This window comes from Ammospiza nelsoni, chromosome 4, assembly GCF_027579445.1.
Source record: "Ammospiza nelsoni isolate bAmmNel1 chromosome 4, bAmmNel1.pri, whole genome shotgun sequence".
Taxonomy (NCBI): domain Eukaryota; kingdom Metazoa; phylum Chordata; class Aves; order Passeriformes; family Passerellidae; genus Ammospiza; species Ammospiza nelsoni.
This window is the reverse complement of record NC_080636.1, coordinates 20,914,413-20,934,453: the sequence shown is the minus strand read 5'-3', so window position 1 is coordinate 20,934,453 and position 20,041 is coordinate 20,914,413. Positions and strand designations below refer to the sequence as shown.

The 20,041-nt window shown below is 38.9% G+C and overlaps 1 protein-coding gene across 2 annotated transcripts in view; it reads right to left on the bottom strand.

Annotated features, from left to right (window-relative positions):
* The window catches only part of GRK4 (G protein-coupled receptor kinase 4), a 35,261-nt gene extending 15,407 nt beyond the window's left edge, over positions 1–19,854 (bottom strand). The window contains exons 1-7 of one of the 2 annotated variants that reach the window (XM_059470361.1): positions 19,650–19,854; positions 9,347–9,433; positions 8,572–8,684; positions 4,200–4,277; positions 3,059–3,159; positions 1,619–1,711; positions 196–259 (exon numbers count right to left, since the gene is read on the bottom strand). In XM_059470361.1, the coding sequence (XP_059326344.1) occupies positions 196–259; positions 1,619–1,711; positions 3,059–3,159; positions 4,200–4,277; positions 8,572–8,684; positions 9,347–9,433; positions 19,650–19,701 (588 nt within the window). In that variant the 5' untranslated portion in view covers positions 19,702–19,854. Of the gene's footprint in view, positions 1–195; positions 260–1,618; positions 1,712–3,058; positions 3,160–4,199; positions 4,278–8,571; positions 8,685–9,346; positions 9,434–16,079; positions 16,315–19,649 lie in introns of those variants that run through there. The other variant, XM_059470362.1, reaches the window with a different exon arrangement.
* Positions 19,855–20,041: the final 187 nt, after the last annotated feature.

Sequence of the window (20,041 nt, the reverse complement as noted above, 5' to 3'; positions counted from 1 at the left end):
GTTGTCAGTCATTACAAATTTTCTGCAGCTTTGTGCATGACCTACAATGCTTTAACACATTAAAACAGTTTGCATTGACAACAGCTTGCCAGGTGATGTGTCAAATGTAGATTGATAGAGACAAGAGTTAAACAGACTCCCCTTTTTCTTTGATTCCTTTAGAAGTGCCTCGCAGAAAGATACTTCTGTACTCACCTCTCCAAATCCACCTTTGCCCAGTACTCGGTAATGCCTAAACGTGTGTTTGGTTACTGGCTGCCTGATTAACAGAAACAATCAATTACTGCAACAGGAATTACAAATGTTAGCAATCCCTCCCCACCCCGAGGTCTGTCTTCATTTTTTCCTTTTTGTTCTGACACATTTCTGAACAGATGCTGCCTTAACCTCCTGTAGAAGTACCATAATGAGCTGAATTTCAAACGAAAGGGGTGCTCTGCTAAGAAACGTGGGCTCCCTCATCTGGTCACCAGGCACTGCCGACAGCAGGAAGGAAAGCTGCCCAGGTCGGCCCTTTGCTGCCTCAGTCAGAGCCTGCCGTGCTCCCAGCACAGGCCATCGTCACCTCCTGCCGCCTCCCTTATTGACTCGCTGACACGCAGGCAGACTGTATTTCAGTGGGATCATGCTGACAATGTGGCATTTTAAAAGGTAAACCATCGCTGATTTCACTTTGCTTTTTACTAAAGAAAGAGTTGTGGTATGCAAGAGCAGTTCAAGAGCCAATTTGTTAGGGTATTGATGCAGAGGAGGAGGAACAGATAACTGGAGGCAGTAGAGCTGTTGATCCCTCTATGCTAAAACTCTCCTGAATGTGTCAGAGCAGGGCTATCACAAGGGACTGGCTTTTCCTGTGTTTGCTTTAAATGAGCACTCACTCTTACTGCAGCTTTGCTCTTAGGACAACAGTGGAGGTTCATTTAGTAGAAAATTTGAGTGACTTCCCTAGTTCTCTTACTGGGTTTTGCAAACAATTCAGTAAAATAAAGACATTGGATAATTGGAATTTACAACAAAATCAGTGCTCAAGCACCTTAATGTTTGAATGTGTGATCACAGTGGGCTGAATTTGAGTCAATTTGTAACAATTTCAGCCTTCTGAAAGAGTCTGGACACTCACCTAGTATTGATTTGAATGTACTACATTCTGATACATATATAATATGTAAATCTTGCTATCTTGTAATTACTAGATCTGAATCTGTACCACCCTAAAAAACCTAGTACCAATCCAATTACCCAGTGGGTTATAATACTAGATTAATCTGTTTACTAACTACTCATTAGATCAAGTTTGAAACTAAAGGATGAGAGTATTCCCAAGAAAGATTGGTATTCCACTGCACACTTGACAGCAAAATATTTCTGAATTTGCATCCAATGCCACTTAAAGACTTAAGATTCATCACTTAAAGGTTACAGACAGACAGTTCCATTGGAGTCCTGGTTCTCCTACTATCCATCAACATCATCCTTTACATCTTGTCTTTCAGATCATAATTTCTTAGACAGGCAATCTCTCATTCAGCACTCAGCTCTACAGCATTTCCAGCATAAAAATCAAAATTTGCCACAAAGCAAAGCTAAATTATAATCCAAACATTATAAATAAACTTACTTTTCCAGCCATTTCCATTGTAAGAAACGGGAAAAATACACACTCTCCTGGTAAGCTTCAAAAGGTCTTTTGCTTAGGTACTCATGGACAATTCTAGCAGGAAAATAAACAGAAAAATAAAATCCATCTTCTTCTGAAAAAGGCTGTTGAAGCAAGAGGTGCTATCAATCTATAGACATATATTTAAACATATCAATGAAGCTGTAGGCAGAAAAACATCACCACTACGCTCTACAATGGTTTTGACCTAAATGTCTCACAAAGTGAGACAGAAAACTGTAACAGAAAATTGTTCCTGTCAAAACACTTGTGAAGGCCAAACTACTGCTGCTTATAGAACTAGACACTTTGACCTCTTCATTTTCATTGTCTTCAAACCCTCTTAAACATCAGCTTCTCAGCAGCTTTTTATGCATGTATGACCCTGCAAATATGAACTCTGAAAGAATCTACAAGGTTTCATGCATTCTTTGGAGACTGGTAAATACATTTTTTTTCTAGGATTTGAAATTGAAGTTCTAAAAGCCATATCCAAACCTTGAACACCAAGTACCTTAAAAGAACCACACCAAGATGGAGGTGGGGAGGGAAAGAAGTCATTCAAACTGTAGTCAGGTCTTTATTGGACAGGGGAAAGGGGATGATCTACATGAGACACTCCATTTGAGACATGTTTTATGAGCTGTTCTCACACAGCCCTTTCAATCTTATAATCTCAGCTTCTAACAAAGCATGCTTATTTCTGTTGCCAGGGAGATGACCCAAGCAGTGACAAAACCTGTAGTCATCCTTCAGACATGATCAAGCATGCCTTGAAGAACCAGAAATATTAGAAACATAAAGGCTTTAGAAAGACATGTAACACTCATAAACATGTACCATCCCTCCAAGACAAGCCTCCCCTGCTACTACTGTGTGAAATATCACTCCATGACTGCAGAACAAAACCAAGTTGTATTGTTTTGTGTTAGCTATTACAAGTGATCCTCTAATCAGCCATCTTAATGGCACATAAGTGTTGGCCTCAGTTAAACCTGTTTTCAAGAACCTTAAATGTCTAAAGTTGTTCAGAAACCTTTCAAGCTTCAACTTATAATTTCATATTTTTCTGAGTACCTCCATAATGGAAGAGAGTCTCTCAAAAAGTACGAATACAGTAAAGAGAAATATCATTTATCTTACAGAATTCTTGGTGTCAGACAACAGTGTGATTTTATGCAAAAGCAGCATTAAAAAAAAAGCTCTGCAAAAGTCAAACATCTAAATCACATCTGAAGGAAACCCAATCCTCTAATAAATCTGTTCCAAGTTTCTTACTTTACTTACTCATTTTCGGGACTCAGTACTTCTGGGTATAACAACTTCATATTTCACTTTCCTTAGAAACACATAAATTTCTCTTGTAATTCCCAAACTTAGCACTAGGCATTTTTAACTTACCTAGTACAGTCCATGAAAAGATCCTTAGAAGGGTTCTTTTCCAGTCTTGCTTTACATTCATTTACTGTTTCCTGAGGTATTTCTGGCAAGTGTGCTGCAGACTTAACATAATAAAAAAGAAAGGAAAGCAACAATGAAAGCACGTAAATCAATACAAAAACTAAAAGTTTTGTATTCAAAGATAAATTAAATTTTTTAATACAGTTAAAGGAATGGAACAGTTTCACTAAAGAGAAAATCAAGAAAGTTGTATTTGAGCAAAATTTTTATTTCTTACCTGTTACAGAACAATGCATTGAAAGTTATTTCAGTTATTTACTATTTCAGTATCTGGGGGAATAAACTTGGCAATAAGTCAAATTTCTTTTTCTTTCCATAAGTCTACCACCAAAAAAGCAAGTCATCTCTTTGGCTTGGCAGGATGGAAAGAAGGAGAAAGAAACACAAATGCAGGCTGGGAAACTATTTCAAACCAGATCAAAGAAATCTGGAGTTTTTTGAAAAATGTACGTGAATTACGGTAGTCGCAAAGAAATTCTCAAAAAGGTGTACAAATTAAGATTCCATCTGCTTATGAGGCATCTTCAAGGCCTTTTGTATAAGATGACCAAAGCAAGAGAAGCAGAAGGAACATCTCTTCATAAAAAGCAAATATGGAATTATATATCCACAGAAAAGCTTCCACTGGATACCAAAGAAAAGACATTTGATAAATGTAAAAAATCAGCTACTAATGATTACCATGGAAAACAAAGTAACAGAATGCTTCAGAAGAAAACAGCATTTCACTTTGTGAAAACCTGCAGCAATTCTGAAAATTTACAGCAAACAACCAAGGCCACACAGGAGTCTAAAAGACTTCAGATGACATAAAAACAAATTAACTCGGTGTATTATTTTCTGTAGGTGTTAAATGGAGCATAAATTGTAATTGTAGTAGTTATTTAAAAGCAGAGATCAGTCAAGGTTTCTACTCAAGCTGATTGAGCAGAATTTTAGAAGGCAGCACACCTCTCAGAAAGACAAAAATGGGATCAATGAAGTTTGAAAGTCAATTTACTAAAAACAATGCAACCACTTATATCTCTCTATTTATCTGACATTTCCAAAGCACTTGAGGAAATTTTTGCAATATATTTACCCCATTAGTGAAGTATGTCTCTAAAACTTTGAGGCCACAGTCTATGCGCTTTTCATCTGAAGATACCTCGTATTCTGCCTAGGGAAATGGAATTGAAAATTTTATTATGTTCACAGTCACTTGGCATCTTTTACATGATGATAGGTAAATTTGATCATGAATAACACAATACTCCTAATATAAAAGAAACAGAAGGCTATAAGGTGAAACATGTATGAAGAACAGTCCTAAGGAAAAAACAAAGCATATGGAATTTAATCTTTGGAAAACATACAAAATCTAACAATTAGTCTAAATGCAATTACAGAAACTGCATCCTAGAGGTTAAACTAGATCAACTACAATTAAATAGTATTTATGCAGTGTTGTAGGACAGAATGACCCAGATGGAAAATAATCAGGAGTACAATAATCAGCTTTTTCTTCACTGTACTTTTTTCCCTTCATGTGTTATTCTTTGCTTCAGTTTTGGGTAAAACCAGGATAAAACTATTTTCTACAAGCTTATAAATGAGATCTAAACCAAACCCTACATAATTTTTTGAAAAATTAAATTGATTAGATACAAATCTTGAAAGTTTTTTAACTTAGTAACATCTGGTACTGAGATGAAGAAAAAGAGAATTGTGTAACACAGTGCTTTTTGCAGATAAACAATTGGCAGCTGAACAGAGCTCCAGAAGTGGCTACTTATGGAAAAAATCCACAACGAACAAATCACCACACAGACACTACTACTGAAAAACTCCAAGGAGTACTTACTATTAATAATTTTATGGAATAATCTAGAAGCAGACATCAGAAGTTACAAGATTTCAAGAGAACCCCAAATCTGGGGAAAGATAAATTAGAAAAAAGCAATCTCAAATAGCAATATGTATTAGGTTTGTTAGCTGGGCCAACTCAATCAAAGCTTATTTCATATTTCAGGATTTAAATGCATGCACCTAGGAACAAAGAATACATGGCAGACTTCCAGGATGGAGAACTGTATCAAACAAAACAACAGTGGGGCTTATTGAGACAACAATCATTAGAAACCTCATTGGAAATTACAAGTAATTGATGTAATCAGAAGTTATTTACCTTTATAAAGAAAACTAGAACACTAAAAAATGACAGTCCAAGAACCAAATACACACAATACTGGAAATAATGGAATTCCTGATTTCCAGTTCTGCCATTAATGACAATCAATCAACACTGACTCAAGTCATCAACATCTTTTTTTACTGCAACATTATGGTATCACCCACTTCAGCACACTACTCAAATCCATCAATCCAAATGCAAGTCATAATTTCTGCTGTTCAATTCCACAACAAGTGGAAAGGAAATGGTGAGGAATACTTCTGCAACTGCTAATCAACCTGAGCAAGTCAGAAAAGTTTATCAACCTAAAGTTCAGCAGTGTGCTTAGCATCTTTAACACTAATTTAATACAATTAATTAGGCATACTGTTTTAAGTGGATAGTGTAATTTAAAAGGAAGTTTGAGAGGTGGCCTTTCCAAATATTTCTGGTACTTACAGGGAAGTTTGAACTGTCACTGATTCCTTTTCATATGTGAGTAAGCCTGTCCCTAGCTGGTGAAATGAGTCACTAGATTGGATAACTCATTCCTCACTTTAAGTTCTGTCACTTACATTCAATTATTTCACAACTCTTCTTTCTGTAAAGCCAAGCTGACTCCAGACTTTTAGGTCATGCCTTCCCAAGAACTGGACCTTACCAGACTCAGTATTCAGTACAGGCAGACAACACAGCATTGGTACCACCTTGATTTTGGACTCCAGAAATTATCACACTGCTGAAATCACATTGCTTCATGTAAAAGAGTCAGAAAACTCCATTAACTACGATGCAAGGTTTTTAAGGCTATGATATTTCATTTTGGGAATTTCTTTTTCCCCAAAAAAGTAAGCCTAGAATTTTTTTAATATCTCAAAAAGCTAAGCTTGGCAAAAGCCAAGGTAAAAAGCACACAGCCTCAGCTTTTGTTTCCTGTATTGCCTTACAAAGAATACCAACGAAAGAAACCCCTCAACCCCTAAAAGATCAAATCTTGCTGAAGTCCACAAAAGGGAATCAGGCTAACTCAGGAACCATCTATAAGAGATAGCAGATATTTTATCTCACATCCTTGATCAAGATAGGATGCTAGTTTCAGATCACAAGAGTCACTAAAGGCTGTCTTGTTTCAATGATTCCCAAGAATAATTCTTCCCCCTGATTTTTCAAATGGAAGTTAAACAACAAATACAAAAAAGTAAATAGTGAAACCATCCCTTATATCAGATTATCTGAGCTATGCCAGTCTTTGTTCATTCACAGAAGTGTTGCAATCCACAAAACATTATAGGTTGCATATTTCAAAACAGTGCAAATTTTTCAGTTAGTTACTTCTTAGAGACAGTTTTACCTGAAAATTACATCTCTAGAGCAAGGACACACCTGCCTTACAGTCATGCCTAAGATTCATTCTCTTTTATGCTGCCAAAGATTTTGCTACTCCTTATCTAAGATATAAAGATTAAAATGTGTGCAGAAGTTGTAACCATTAGGGGTAAATCCACAGTTGTCAGTGCATGGCACTCATTAAGGGCTCTGGTTTGTATTTATATTCACTTCAGGAATGAAAGCTGCACTATTCTGGATTTCCATTCAATCCATTCAGTCTCCAACTGTCAATCTAGTCTCTGCAATCTGGTGCTCAAACAGCTCCTGGGAGTCACAAAAGTGAAACACACCTGGGGAATAAGCCCAATTGCACACAGGTTCTTTGACAAATATAAACAATTCCACCTATTTGACACTTAAATTCTTTTTTAGCTGATCTAGTGCCTCAGTTTTTACTACCAAAGGGGAAGGAAGACACAGTGAAATAGGAGGCACAGCAATAATCCCATGTACATGCCTTACACCCTGCCTCTTCCAGAGTCATCTTACATTCCAGTATTGTAGTTTGGGCTGCATGCAAGCAGCAGCATTACCCTACTTCTGTCTTCTTTGGTCATTTGTTCTCTGCATGTAAGAACAAAAATGGCTGGACTGAGAAAACCTGTTCTTTTGTCAGCAAACTCAGTTTGAGACTGTATCTTATTGCTCTTGGATTAACTGTGAGGGACAAAGAATCAAAAGCTCTGAGCTATTCTTCTCTTAAGGGCTGTTTTGTGCCTGCCTAATCTCCTCACTACTTTCCCCCTCCCCAGGAGGGTTTTGGGCTGAGGATTTTTTGCAAAATGTAGCTGTGGGCACACTTCCTTCCTCCCTTGTTCTTCAGCATTAGATATCAAGATCTTTTCCCTTAGTCTCAAAAGGATTGTTTTTTCTCCTTCCTTAGATGGTTCTCTAAATTTCCATCTCCATTATATGCTTTTTAATTAGCACATGCTATGTAGCCTAGGGCTTCCATGCAAGTTGCAACATTTTTAAGTCTATGTTAATAACATTTTGAAGGCTGAGTATAGCAAGTAATATTCATAATGCAGACACCCTTTCAGGCTTTAGAAGCCTAGCACATCTTCCTAAAATTGCTTCTCTCTTTCCCATCATGCCCTTTTCTGTAGCTTGGGCCACATCAAGATGGCAGAGACTTCACAGTCAACACTAAACATTTTCCTTTAGTAACAGAGACGGTTTTTTGACATCCATCAGAAGTTATAGCTTTACAGCCAGCAAAGACTATGTTTTCACACTATGTTTTCAAGTATACAGCATAAGGAAACAGAGGTGTATAGAGAAAATTAACAAAATGGTTGTGTCTTAAACAGGCAGGCAGCTAAACCCCCCACAGGTGCCCACTCACTTCCCCCCACTCATAAGCGGAAGGGCAGAAGTAAGAAATCTCACAGCTTGAAATAAAGACAGTTTGATAAAGCAAAGCTGCAGGTACAAGCAAAGCAAAGTAAGAAATTCATTCATTTCTTCCCATTGGCCATTCCCAGGAAGGCAGGGCTTCATTCCCACATGTAACAGCTAGCTGGCAAATTGTACCTTCCCCCCTTCTCCTTCTTCCCCCAGCTTTTATTGCTGAGCACAGCACCATATGGTATGGGATATTCTTTGGGCTCAGCTATCCTGGCAGTGTCCACCCTCAACTCCTTGCTCCTTGCACATCAGCCTCCTCTCTTATAGGGCAGCATGAGGAACACAAAGGCTTTGACACTGCGGAATCCCTGTTCAGCAAGAACTAAAACATCCTTGTTCCCAACATTATCTTGGTCTGAAATCCAAAATAGAGCACTAAATGAGATACAATAAAGAAAATTAACTCTATCTCAGCAAAACCAGCACAAAAATCCAATATTTACATACAAGAATATATAAGACTCTGCCTACTGATAGCCATCATACATTTCTCACTACTTACCACTGCATCCAGAAATTCAATGCATCTTTTCAAATCTGGTCTAGAATCACAGAACTGTCTGAAGAGAAGTCTTCCTATTGGCTGTTTGTCACAAAGCTGGTTATAGTCTCTTTCTGGGAAAAAATATAAATATCTTTATTTATTTTTATTTTTGTAGTAGGATAGTCATTACTCCCACTTGAGGTCAGAAAAACATCACTCAAACATGAAGATTTTACATTAACAGGTTTATCAAAGGTACCATAAATATGCAGTTATTCCAAGGAATAGTGAAACACTCTTCAGTCACATCTGTATTCTACTGACTACCCCATTTACTAAAAGCACACTGAATTATATGCTTGAGGTGCATTTAGATTAGGGTGCAAAAAGCAACCATACTGTGAAACAGCAACACCAAAGCAAACAAGATTGTTTGGAAAGAGGGAATACAAGATTATAACACAAAGGTTTAAAAAACTATTACAAGGCATTAAGGAAAAGGGTAAAATATATTACCATCAATTCATAATGTGAGCCCTTTTTCTAATTCAAGGTTTTGAAAATCTATTCTTTAGGAACATTTTCCTTTAACAAACAAGGAGCTGTGATATACTTTTTAACATCTCATAAATTTTATTTTTTCCTCAGTTCTCCATCATATTACAAGTTTAATACTTTTTTTTTTTTTTTTGCTATTTAGCATTTAGAAGCAAGACAGAATCCTTTCCATTACCAGCACCAAACTCTTGTCCTTCTGTCTCACAGAAGAGGGTGTATTTTACAGGACACTCACCGATGGAGCACCGAATACCCTCACAGTGACTGACAGGGGGCAACTTCAGCATCTCTTTCCATTTTTTACTACGCCCACTCCGTTTGCCTAGAGGAAAATATGAATAATATAAAACACAGTACAGAATCAGAGTAAAATTGAACATACCATTAACAGCATAAAATTAGGTCAGTTCTACACAGATGTGTCAGACTACTTTTCATGCCTAGAAAGAAATCCATCTGGAAGGATATCCAAACCAATAACAAATGTGATACAGAAGAACTTTAATGCTTTTTTTCATGTTTCATGTAAAGTCTTTTCCAAGACAAATCCTTCGCATTTTGTCTGTGTATGTAGAACATCTCTGCAGAGAAAAGACAAATTCAAATAGGTACTTTGAAAATCACAAACAAAACTGAAACATCAAAGATGAAACAAAAAAAAAAATTTGAGAATTATCTCTCAACTATGGTAAAGAATAGAAGAAAATAAAGTTGAGTAACAAAATACCAAGAACAAAGTTCTTAAACACATTTTTCAATAATAAAGTTGTACATAAATACTGTCTGTTTAAGGTCAGTGATAGTAGTAAGAGTAGATCCCAGTAATAAATGTGAGGGCATAGCTCAAATACACACTATTTACTCTAGACCATACAAGGATACCAGGAAGAACTTAGCTGTTGTAACATTTAGATATTTTCAGTGCTTCAGATTTCACAGCACTGGTGTTGAATTAGTATTGATTTTTTAAAACTACCACAATGTTTTTCTCAGTTTCTAAAAAAACAGATCTGTGTTACATTTGAAACGCATCTGTGTTTCAGCACATTACCCTGGCCAATTTCCTTTACAGAAGATAGGCATACTTATCAAAAAAGCAGCGAAAGACAGGAACACATACACACTTTCAGATCCAAAACATTTCTGTGGAAGAGTAATTTAGTGCTGCAAAAGACTTTAGAAGATTTTACTAAGCTATATGATCAGATGCATTTCCACATGACAGAGCAGCAGCAAATCTGCACAGAGGCTTTCTCACTGTACCAAAGCAATACACACTGCTAACCACAATAGGAGAAAAAGGAAGGGAGTTACCCAATGTAACCTGAATAGAAACTAAGCAGCAAAGGGTACCAAACTCTTTCAGAAGTAAATTGTTAGGGTGAAAGGAACTAAAATCTTCAGAACAACAAAACATGTATTTTTTTAAAGCCCCTCTTTACTCAAACATACAGCTTCTTGAACCATTCCACCTATGCAGTTAGACCAGTTCCAGCTTGGTGGACCTTGGTTCATACCAAATTCACACCAAATTTTTTTGGTTCATACCAAATTTATCCTTGCTAACAGAAATATTGACATCTTACTCTGCTGCTGCAACAAAACATTCTCAACTCTAGTGTCCCTAGAAAGGTAAAAAAATAAAGAATAAATCATCTATAAATGATGGCTTATGGACATTCTTTGAACTGACACCTACTTTCTAAAAAAATGCAAACTTCTGCACTTCATTTTCTAATAATCACTTTGCAGGTCATTTGCCTTCCATAAAGTCTTAAAACACAAAATATGGAATTTACTTCTCATCCTATATTTCAAGCAGTACCAGAACTAATAATGAGACTTACCAGCATCATTAAAACAAACTGCGACTATTCTAACAATATATTTTTGAACTTAAAAAGAAGTTGAATATATGCTTGAAGAAAATCAAATCAAAACAAAACATAACACCCTTCTAACAGAAGTGAACACAAAGAAAATCAAGGAATATTAACAGGTAGCCTATACACACTCACTGAATAACAAGGCCTGGGTATAGATTATGTGATCATGAAAACAATGGCTAGAAGTGTCAGGTTCAGCCAGGTCACACTAACCTGCAAGGTGCACAGAGGTTAAACTGCTTCTGTTAGAAACAGCCCAGAAACACTCAATTGTGCATGACACCACACCATCAGTACTGATCAAGGATGATAAACCTAACCCAAATTCATATCACACTGCTGTTTGTAAAATGTAAAATGGGATCTATATCAAGAATACTACTTTCTGAAGCACTGTCAAATTAAAAACCCAACTCATCAAAAAGGAGAGGATGACTAGTGCATTTTACTTCCAGTCCAACACAAAAAGGGCTGCATTTTGCCCAAATATTTGGTCACTTACTTACGATGTGACCATTATGAACTTCATTTTACAAAAAGAGAACACATGCTAGAATGCAACTGAATTCACCATCCTACAGAAGTCTATAAAGGCTACATGTAATTTATTAATGATACACAAGAATCAAGTGCTTAGCAGTATCAACTAAATCAATGTGCTCTCACTTCTCTCTGAACTGAATGTTCTTGTATTTACAGCAAATGCAACTGTACAAGTCTGTAGGTCCCAGTAATGTAAAGAGCCATTTCTGGTAACAGTTATGGCAGGAGGCCAATTTGTTTGTCACGTTATTCTCTAATAGCAAAATCCTTTTCCATTTCTGAGGCAGTTTAAAAGAAGTATCAAATCAAATTATAACACTTGTGGTTTGAAAGTGGCTTAATATTGATTTCAGAGCTTCTATTCTGAATCTCATTCTAAAACACTTCAGATAAAATTCTTCCAGAAAGACCAGGAGCTCACTTTCCAACAGAAGAGCCAGAAAGCCATTAGGTTAAGGTGCTTTCTGGTTGACCTCTGTGGCTCAGATGAATTACTGATTTTTGCCTCTTTCAGAAGGAATCATGGCTAAAAGCAATGTCCAGCTTGAAGTGAACTCATCTTGTAGAAAGAGAAGGGTGGGTGCAGCAATAAACCATTAGAGTGACGAGAAACTTCAATTACATTTTCAGGTACACAAGAACCTTTTGCTTCTCCCCAAATTACTTCTTAGAGTTACAATTTCAACATTTAACTCTTTCCCATTTTTGCTTTTTAAAAAGATACATACAAAATTCAGTTAGATCACTGCACTAGAATATGGTATGGGCAAAATGTTTTATTTCAGCTTTTTTTAACCTTCAGAGAAATATTTGAAAAATGTATGTAAGGTGATGCAGTTGGTTTATTCATCAGTAAAACCACACCTAGTTGTAAAAAATGAAACTGCTGTGGCCACAACCTATGTCAAGAAATAAGAATATGTTTTAAGTCCTCAGATGCACTTTGAGAGCCACAGAGATCTTCCTTGCAGACCTGACTGCAGACTGACTCCCATTTCAGCGAGCACAATGTTCACTGCACATCATTAAATCAGTTTTCCTTGAGAAAATGACTTTGGATTCTGCCATGTAGAATCCTTCTTTACTGGCACTGAGATTGTGGCAGTGAGTTTTTTGTGCCCCAGCTCTCCTGCCTGAATCTGAGGCTGAGCAGCACACAGCTCTGTAGCGCTGGGGTGCACGATTGCTACAACTTCATTCTTGCAAAACTGATTCCACAAACCAGATTGTCAGATACCAGCTGAGAAAGTCATACTAGACCACACCCAGATAAACTCAGAAAGCCTGAGACTGCAACAAGATGACAACCTACAGCAGGCCTTTAGTGTATAAATCAAATCAATTGGTTCAAGGAAAAATGCAAAACAATTGATGCAGGAGCTCTACATCATCTACACGGAGACACATGAAAATAAGCTGGGTACAGACACTGCCTTAAAATATGTCTTTCCCACAGCAAAGGCAGTTCCAGGCAAGTTTCCTAATAGATTTAAAACTCACATGAATTCAAATCTTCTCCTAGTTCCAGACACATTTTTCTTCAAACCACTCACAATAAGGATTAAAACCTTTCACTAAAAAAAAAAAAAATCAAACCATTCCTGTTTAACTATGACCTTATGCTATACAGGCATTTATAAACACTACTCATTGAGTAACAAATTTTGCTTTTATGCCCTTATTGGGCAAGATCCACCTTCAAGGCACAAACCAGTGTGGAATTAATACCTCAGCTCCTCAGATCAAACCATAACACTGGAACAGCATCAAGTTCAAACTAGAAGACCAGCTCACACATACCATCACTTGAGGAAGGCTGTCATGCTTCTGGAGACAGCTCATAAGGCACTGCTGCGGGGGTTCACAACAACCTTCTCCATTCTGCAGGCCAGATGTATCTTTTCTACAAAACACAACTTGTATCAAGTTGTATTTTGACAAAATACAAGCTTGTATAAACTCAAGCCTGGTCACAGCTTAACAACTACGTTAAGGAGAGTGGCAACACTTTTCTATGGAGAAAGGGGGTTTGTTGTTGTTGTTGATGGTTTTGTTTCCCCCCACACATATGATAAATGCAATCTGACCAGTTCTCAGTAAACTTATCAGAATCACCTGGCTGAAAATTCAGGTTTTGGCAGAAACCTGAGCACCTAACTCACCAGCATTACAAAGGCCAAGGTACTTCTGCATGCAAACAGAAGCAAAAACGCAAGTAGTACAATAAATAAACAAAAGGTATCTATAGATTACAGATCACTATGGCATTTACAAGATGATAGTCCTCACATTCCTGGATTCAAGTGCATGGAGCTGGGCTCCAGCAAGGTAATACTGGAGGGCTCTGTCAAGGCAGTAACCCAGCAGGCAGTCAAAAGCCCAGCTCTCCCGTGAACATTTGTGCCGTTTGTTTACGTGCACAATCATTTATTGTTCCCCAGCTAACACCACTCGAACAACTGGTTCTTCACACGGGCTCTCTATGCAGCTCCAGCGATCATGCGCACACGTCGGAATGCCAGAGCACACCCTCCGCACTTCACCGATTAGGTGTGGAAAGGAAAGCTTGGATCAGCCCGAGTAAATGTAACTGATCTTAACATTTATTAATCGGTTCTTGCAGCGAGACATTGTAACATCTCTGTATACATCTCGAGATGTCTCTAACCAGCCAATGAACAGGGTTTACACAGGGAAAAAAACACCCAGAACACTGCAATTTTAGAGTCAACAAACAAGGAATTTTTTAGCATGATAGTACACTAAGAGTGCAACAGATATTACAGAAATAAAATTCCTTTAAGCTGATTGTGAAACCTCTATTGCTTATTTCAAATTGCCACATTTGAAATAAGCAAAGCAGCAGCGTGTATCAATTACTAGACATCCCGTGTTGTGTTTATTTAGTAAATGTAATTTTTTTAGATTCCAACTTGCCCACATGCATTCTCCTTACAGTTCATTAAATAAAGGACAAAAAGGCAGGCATTGTGCATAATTCTGTACAAACACAGGAAGACATGTTTCCTGCCACAACGAGTTTACAGCAATTTAAAGCACAATGCAATAAGAGTGCAATAGAACATAGGAGGCAAATGAGGGAAGAACTGACAACAATTAAAGGCAACTACAAAAACTCTCAGCACTCTCACGCTAAAATTTGTATTTGCTGCTGGTGGACTTTCTGGGCATGAGTGTGCTTTGCTTTCCCACTTGTCCTACCCCTGAAATAATTAAAGAATTCAGTTCAGTTCAATAGCCAAACTGATCTGAGCAATCTCCATAGAATTATCTTCCTGGTTACAAAAACACACACAAAATAGGATACCTTCCTTGTATCATCAACACTGTACTGAAATATTGCCTTATACTGCAGGCAAAATTAGGATTTATTTTGCTTCCAGAATGATTTCAATTGCTTTCAAGCCCAGACAGATAAAGCTCACTATTTGAGTGGACTGCTCATTTTCTGTGAAGAATACATCATTAAGATAATTATTCTGAAACAAGTATCTTAGAGGATTCATATAAGACAAACTGTGATCACATTCTGCTACTGAAAAGTTCCTTCCTTCTAAATCCATCCTTGGACTGCACCTAGCAATTATCAAATCTGCAGGAGCTTACTGATTCATCTGAAAACCGACTTTGGGAAGAAAACCCCAAACCCAAAACCCAGCAACATAAGGAAAAAACCACCTCAAAAACCCACATACCCTGGACTGGTTCATGGATCCAGCTGGCAACTGCCTCAGCCATTCTGCAACCCACAGGCTACAACCATACAAACCAAGAGCTGGGGGGAAATTTATTTGAGGCATGACCTTAATTTAGCCAAAATCAATGATAATATCAGAGGATTTTCTGTGCCTAACAGCAGACCCAATTCTCATTCCCAAACTGCTCCTGCCACAGTAATATAAATGAATTTTAAAGGGGATGCAAATGGACCAGGTATCTTTAAAATGTACTCACTCTTGGCATAGATCCTCACCTGGAGTACACTGCCACTGACTTCAAAGGAACGATGCATCTACCCTCTGGGTGTATTTTTTTGAGACTATTACTTTAGGCAATGAAAAAAGAAAGGCTCCTAAGGAGTTTAAAACATACAGGGATTAATTTCTTTCCTTCCCAACATCACAGACTATGTGTGGGATGCTGAAATGAATTCGGGGCTTACTCAAAGGATTTACTGAGAGTGACTGGAATAAAGACAGAAGATATAAATATAAAGAGAAAAGTGAACATAAAATAAAAATTGGGGGTGGAACTGTTGTTTTTCAGAATAACCGTGTTTATATTTATTATTTCTCTCCATTTATGGGACAAATTCTTCAATGTCCTTCAAGTGAAACTAATTTAAAATATTTTTCTGCTGGGAAAGAAATGAATGTGTTAATTTCTCTGTTCTGATACACAACTAGAAAACAGTGTTGTACACTACTCTTTCACACAAACCTGAGTAAGGAGAACATGGACTGCCTGGTGTGAAAGCTTGCAATCTCAGTTCATACATCACTATCACTAAATACTTACGTGGTTTTGTACCTCAGTCCCTGCACTTCAGCACTCCTGAGATCGAGTTTGAGTTTGCTTTAGAATCTCTTGTTTTCCTACTGAGTCACCTCAGTAGTAGGCGCTTGTTCCACCACTGGGGTCACCTTAACAGGAAGCTTTCCCCTTTTTCCTTCCCACATACAGGTTTCTCTCAAAAAGTAATGTATCACAAGAGGAAAGAGCAGGATTGACACAGAGGGCCACAACCCTCAGGCAACCGGGACAGGGAATCCCAAAACACCTTGCACTGCAGCTTTCCTCTGAAGGCAAATCCCTCCAGGGACAGGCCAGCTTTTGGCAGAAGCAGGTCAACTGAAAAACAGAACAAGGAAAGAAAAACTCCCAGTACAGCTCCCAACTCCTAAATCTTTCGTCCATGGAGTACCAAAGAGTACTTTGTGCCATCATAGCATTTTCTAGTTGTAGGCACATTCAAGAATCATACATTATGTTATCACTAACACCCACAGGTACAAAGAACTGGCATTTGATTATTTACCAAGTGGCTTGAAAAGAGGATAAGGAATCCTGAGGGCTTCCCTTATTATCATAAAGAGATGTTGCAGTTGCTACAGAGACATTACAAATCTTTAATGAAAAGAGATAGGCTTCTTCTATTAAATGGTGTGTTATTAAAAGCTCTGAACATCCTCTTAGAGACAAAATTTAAACTTTTGAGGCTGGGGGGAAGCTAGGGGTTTTGCATGACCTGTGAAATGGAATTAGTAAACTCCTATAAACAGATGTTATCCCCACACAAACTGAATTAGAAGATTCACACCTCTAATGAAATAAGCCAACAGTAAGACTGAGTGAGCAGGTAGATAATCTAGAAACACAAAGCAAGAGCACTTTCTTTTTTATTGTATAAGAGAAGAAAGTAACAAGAACAGAATCTTTTTACCTGAGTTCCTTGCCCTCTAATAACATAGAGACAACAAATTTACTTTCTGTGTATCAAATCAGATTTAAATGATAGACATGAACCTTGCTGTTCAAGGTGTGCTGATTCTGCACACCTACAAATGTAAAACCCAAATGATAGTCACATCCAGAAGTATTAGAGTACCTAAAATTAGAGGAAAATGATGTGTACAAATCCAGTTTATGTGCTCAGGTAAGATTTGGTGTTATTTATTGGGAATTTCTACATTCCCATCCCACCTGTCATACTCTAACCAGAAGTGGACAGGTACACATCTTTTATTGTTTCTATATTTACAAGAGGCAAATGACATATCTCTGGGGTTAAAAGACTTTGAAAGATGTATTCAAGGGTACAACCTTTTAGTACTCTCATCTTCATCAGAAAAGAGTCTCAAGTTGGACTGACCCATGCCACAATTAAGCCTCACTGATTTCTTTTGACATGCACCACAAACAAAGAATAAGAGCAGAGTCATTTACATGTTATTTGCTTGTACAACTAATTTGTTGTTATCCAGGTGAACACCTTCTCTCACCTACACAGAGGAGGATTACTGACATGGCTAAAGCCTACACATGAAAATAAGTGAAGCTGCTATTGTACAGTAGCTTTGGAATTTACTTTCTTCCACAAGAAATAATTGTGCACTTTTCCATGCTATCCCACCCCTCCATACACTATAGAGTGTGATAATAGAAATGTGGGAAGGAAAGTAATCTGAAAGTCTCCTCTTCTGTCCCAGTTGTGAGGCCATTTTAGCAAAGAATATATTAAAACACCTATCTCACACACTAACTTCACAAATCCCATTGCCTGGCAATGGAAGGCACATAAGAACAGAGCTGGGGCAGGGATTTTATGAAATGGAGTAAACCAGACAGATGGAGTAAACCAGACATTCCCAGAGCAGCCAGAGCAGGCAACAGACAGAAAATACTTTCTTTTCAAGGAGGGTTTTGAAAAATGTGACATAAAAAGTACCCCATGCACAGGGGTTGAGACCTGAAAAGGTAAAAGACCTTCTACCAATTGATCAATGGAGTTCTAGAGTTTCAAAGCCAGAACTCATTTTTTGTGTGCATGCTTACACAACAGAGCCCAGGCCAATTGAAGGCACAAAGAGAGTAACAGATTATTACCATTACTTTTTAAAGTTTCACAGCAGGTAAAACTGATCTTCACATCAGCTGCTCTCAGACTTTCATTTAGTTCATTAAAATATCTTGTTTGGTCAGTTCTACCACTATAATTTATTTTAAACATAGTGAAACCTTAACTAAAGAGGCAGCCTGACATTAAGCATCCACTTGAAAGCCTCTGCAGATTACCACTCCGCTCTTTGTGGTGAGGGTTTGGGCACAGTGAAGTTTTTGAGCCAGATTCCACTTTCCCTTCATTTCTCAGATGACTTCAATGCAAATTCCAAATTCAGGCAGCACCACCACAGACATGTTACCGTCACTGAAACCAGCCAAAACATGTCCTCTAGTTTGAGGTGGTCTCTTCAGCTAAGGCTGGAAAATGGCCCAAAATTGTGATCACTGTTCTGTTTTTTAAACCCCACTTCAAAGTCAAAAAGCTGATTTTCCTCTCTTGCTGCTTAAGGCAAATTTAACTGGATACACATATGGCGTAAGTGCCAAACCCATTTAGAGTTGGAGGAACTTGCAAAACATACAGAGGCAGATTCTGCTGCTCTTACTCACTTTAAACAGCTCCAGCTTAACTAATGGGACTTCTCAACACAATTAAGACAAGGAGGATCCAATCCAAAAAGAACATGCACATTTCAAAGCTGAAAAAATATACTCTGCACAAAGTACATTGGTAATCCAGGGAGACATTCAAGTGGCCATTTAATGGACAGTTATATACACGAAAAAGCAGTAGGACAATCTCAGGTCAGGATGTTTTTTCAAACAGCAGCCACGTGCTATACTAAAACTAATTATCTACCCAAAACGTTTGTTAGCTGGGGGGAGGAATCTGCAGCTCAAGGTGTTCTGGGGTGTCAAACTGTAAGTGTTAATCTAATGGCAAACAGCACACTTTTGGATTAGGATAATACAAAATATTCGACTGCAGAGTACAGGTCACATTCAACAGCTACGTTTTTCACAGGCAGGAATTTCAGCAAGATGGAGTGCAAGGTTTTTCCAGAGAAGATTTATGTCACTTTATATCCATAAGCATTTATATTTATAAACAAACTGAGAACTTACAGATTAACGACCTTTTTAAAACATCCGGTAAAAACACTATTAGAACCAAGGGAGAAGGAGGAAGGGGTGTTTTTTCAGAAGCAAAGCCACAAGCCGGTAACTCCGAGCAGATCCCGCGGGAGGAGCAGGGCAGGTGCCTCGGGGCACTGCCCGGGACTCTCCGCCCGCCCCGGGAGGGCTCCCACCGCCACCCCGAGGGGTCCCCGCCCCGCCCCGACCCCTGCCCGGCAGCCTCTCCTCCCTCCCAGCCTCTTCTCCTCCATCACTTCCTCTCCCCCTCCTCGCGGGCCCCTTTACCCCTCACCTCAGACCCTTCTCCTCCCCCAACAGACGTCCTCAGCCCGCCCCGCCTCGAACTCCCGCTTCTCCTCCTTCTTCGCCTCGCCCCGCGGCTCTCACCCTCCCGGGCTTTCAGCAGCACCGTGTTGGCCACGATGTTCTCGATTTCCATGGTCGGGGGCTCCTTCCCCTCAGGGCAGCCGGAGCGGGGGCCGCCCCTACAGCCTCCTTCGCCCCCTCCTCCAGCCCCGCCACCGCCGCGGCGCCAAGCCTCGGCTCATCCGGCCCAAGAGGACCTCAGCACTGCGCTCGCCTATTCCCCATCACCCACTGCTCGCCCCGGCACCGCGCTCCCCCTCCCCGAGGGCGGAGACGGAGAGCACGCAGCGCCCTCCCGCCCCGACCATGGCTCCTCCGCCCGCCGCAGGCAGCACCGCCCCTGCGCTGCCACCCCCTCACAGCCACCGGGACTGCAAGTCCCAGCGGGCAGAGCGCGATGTGCGCTGGCGACA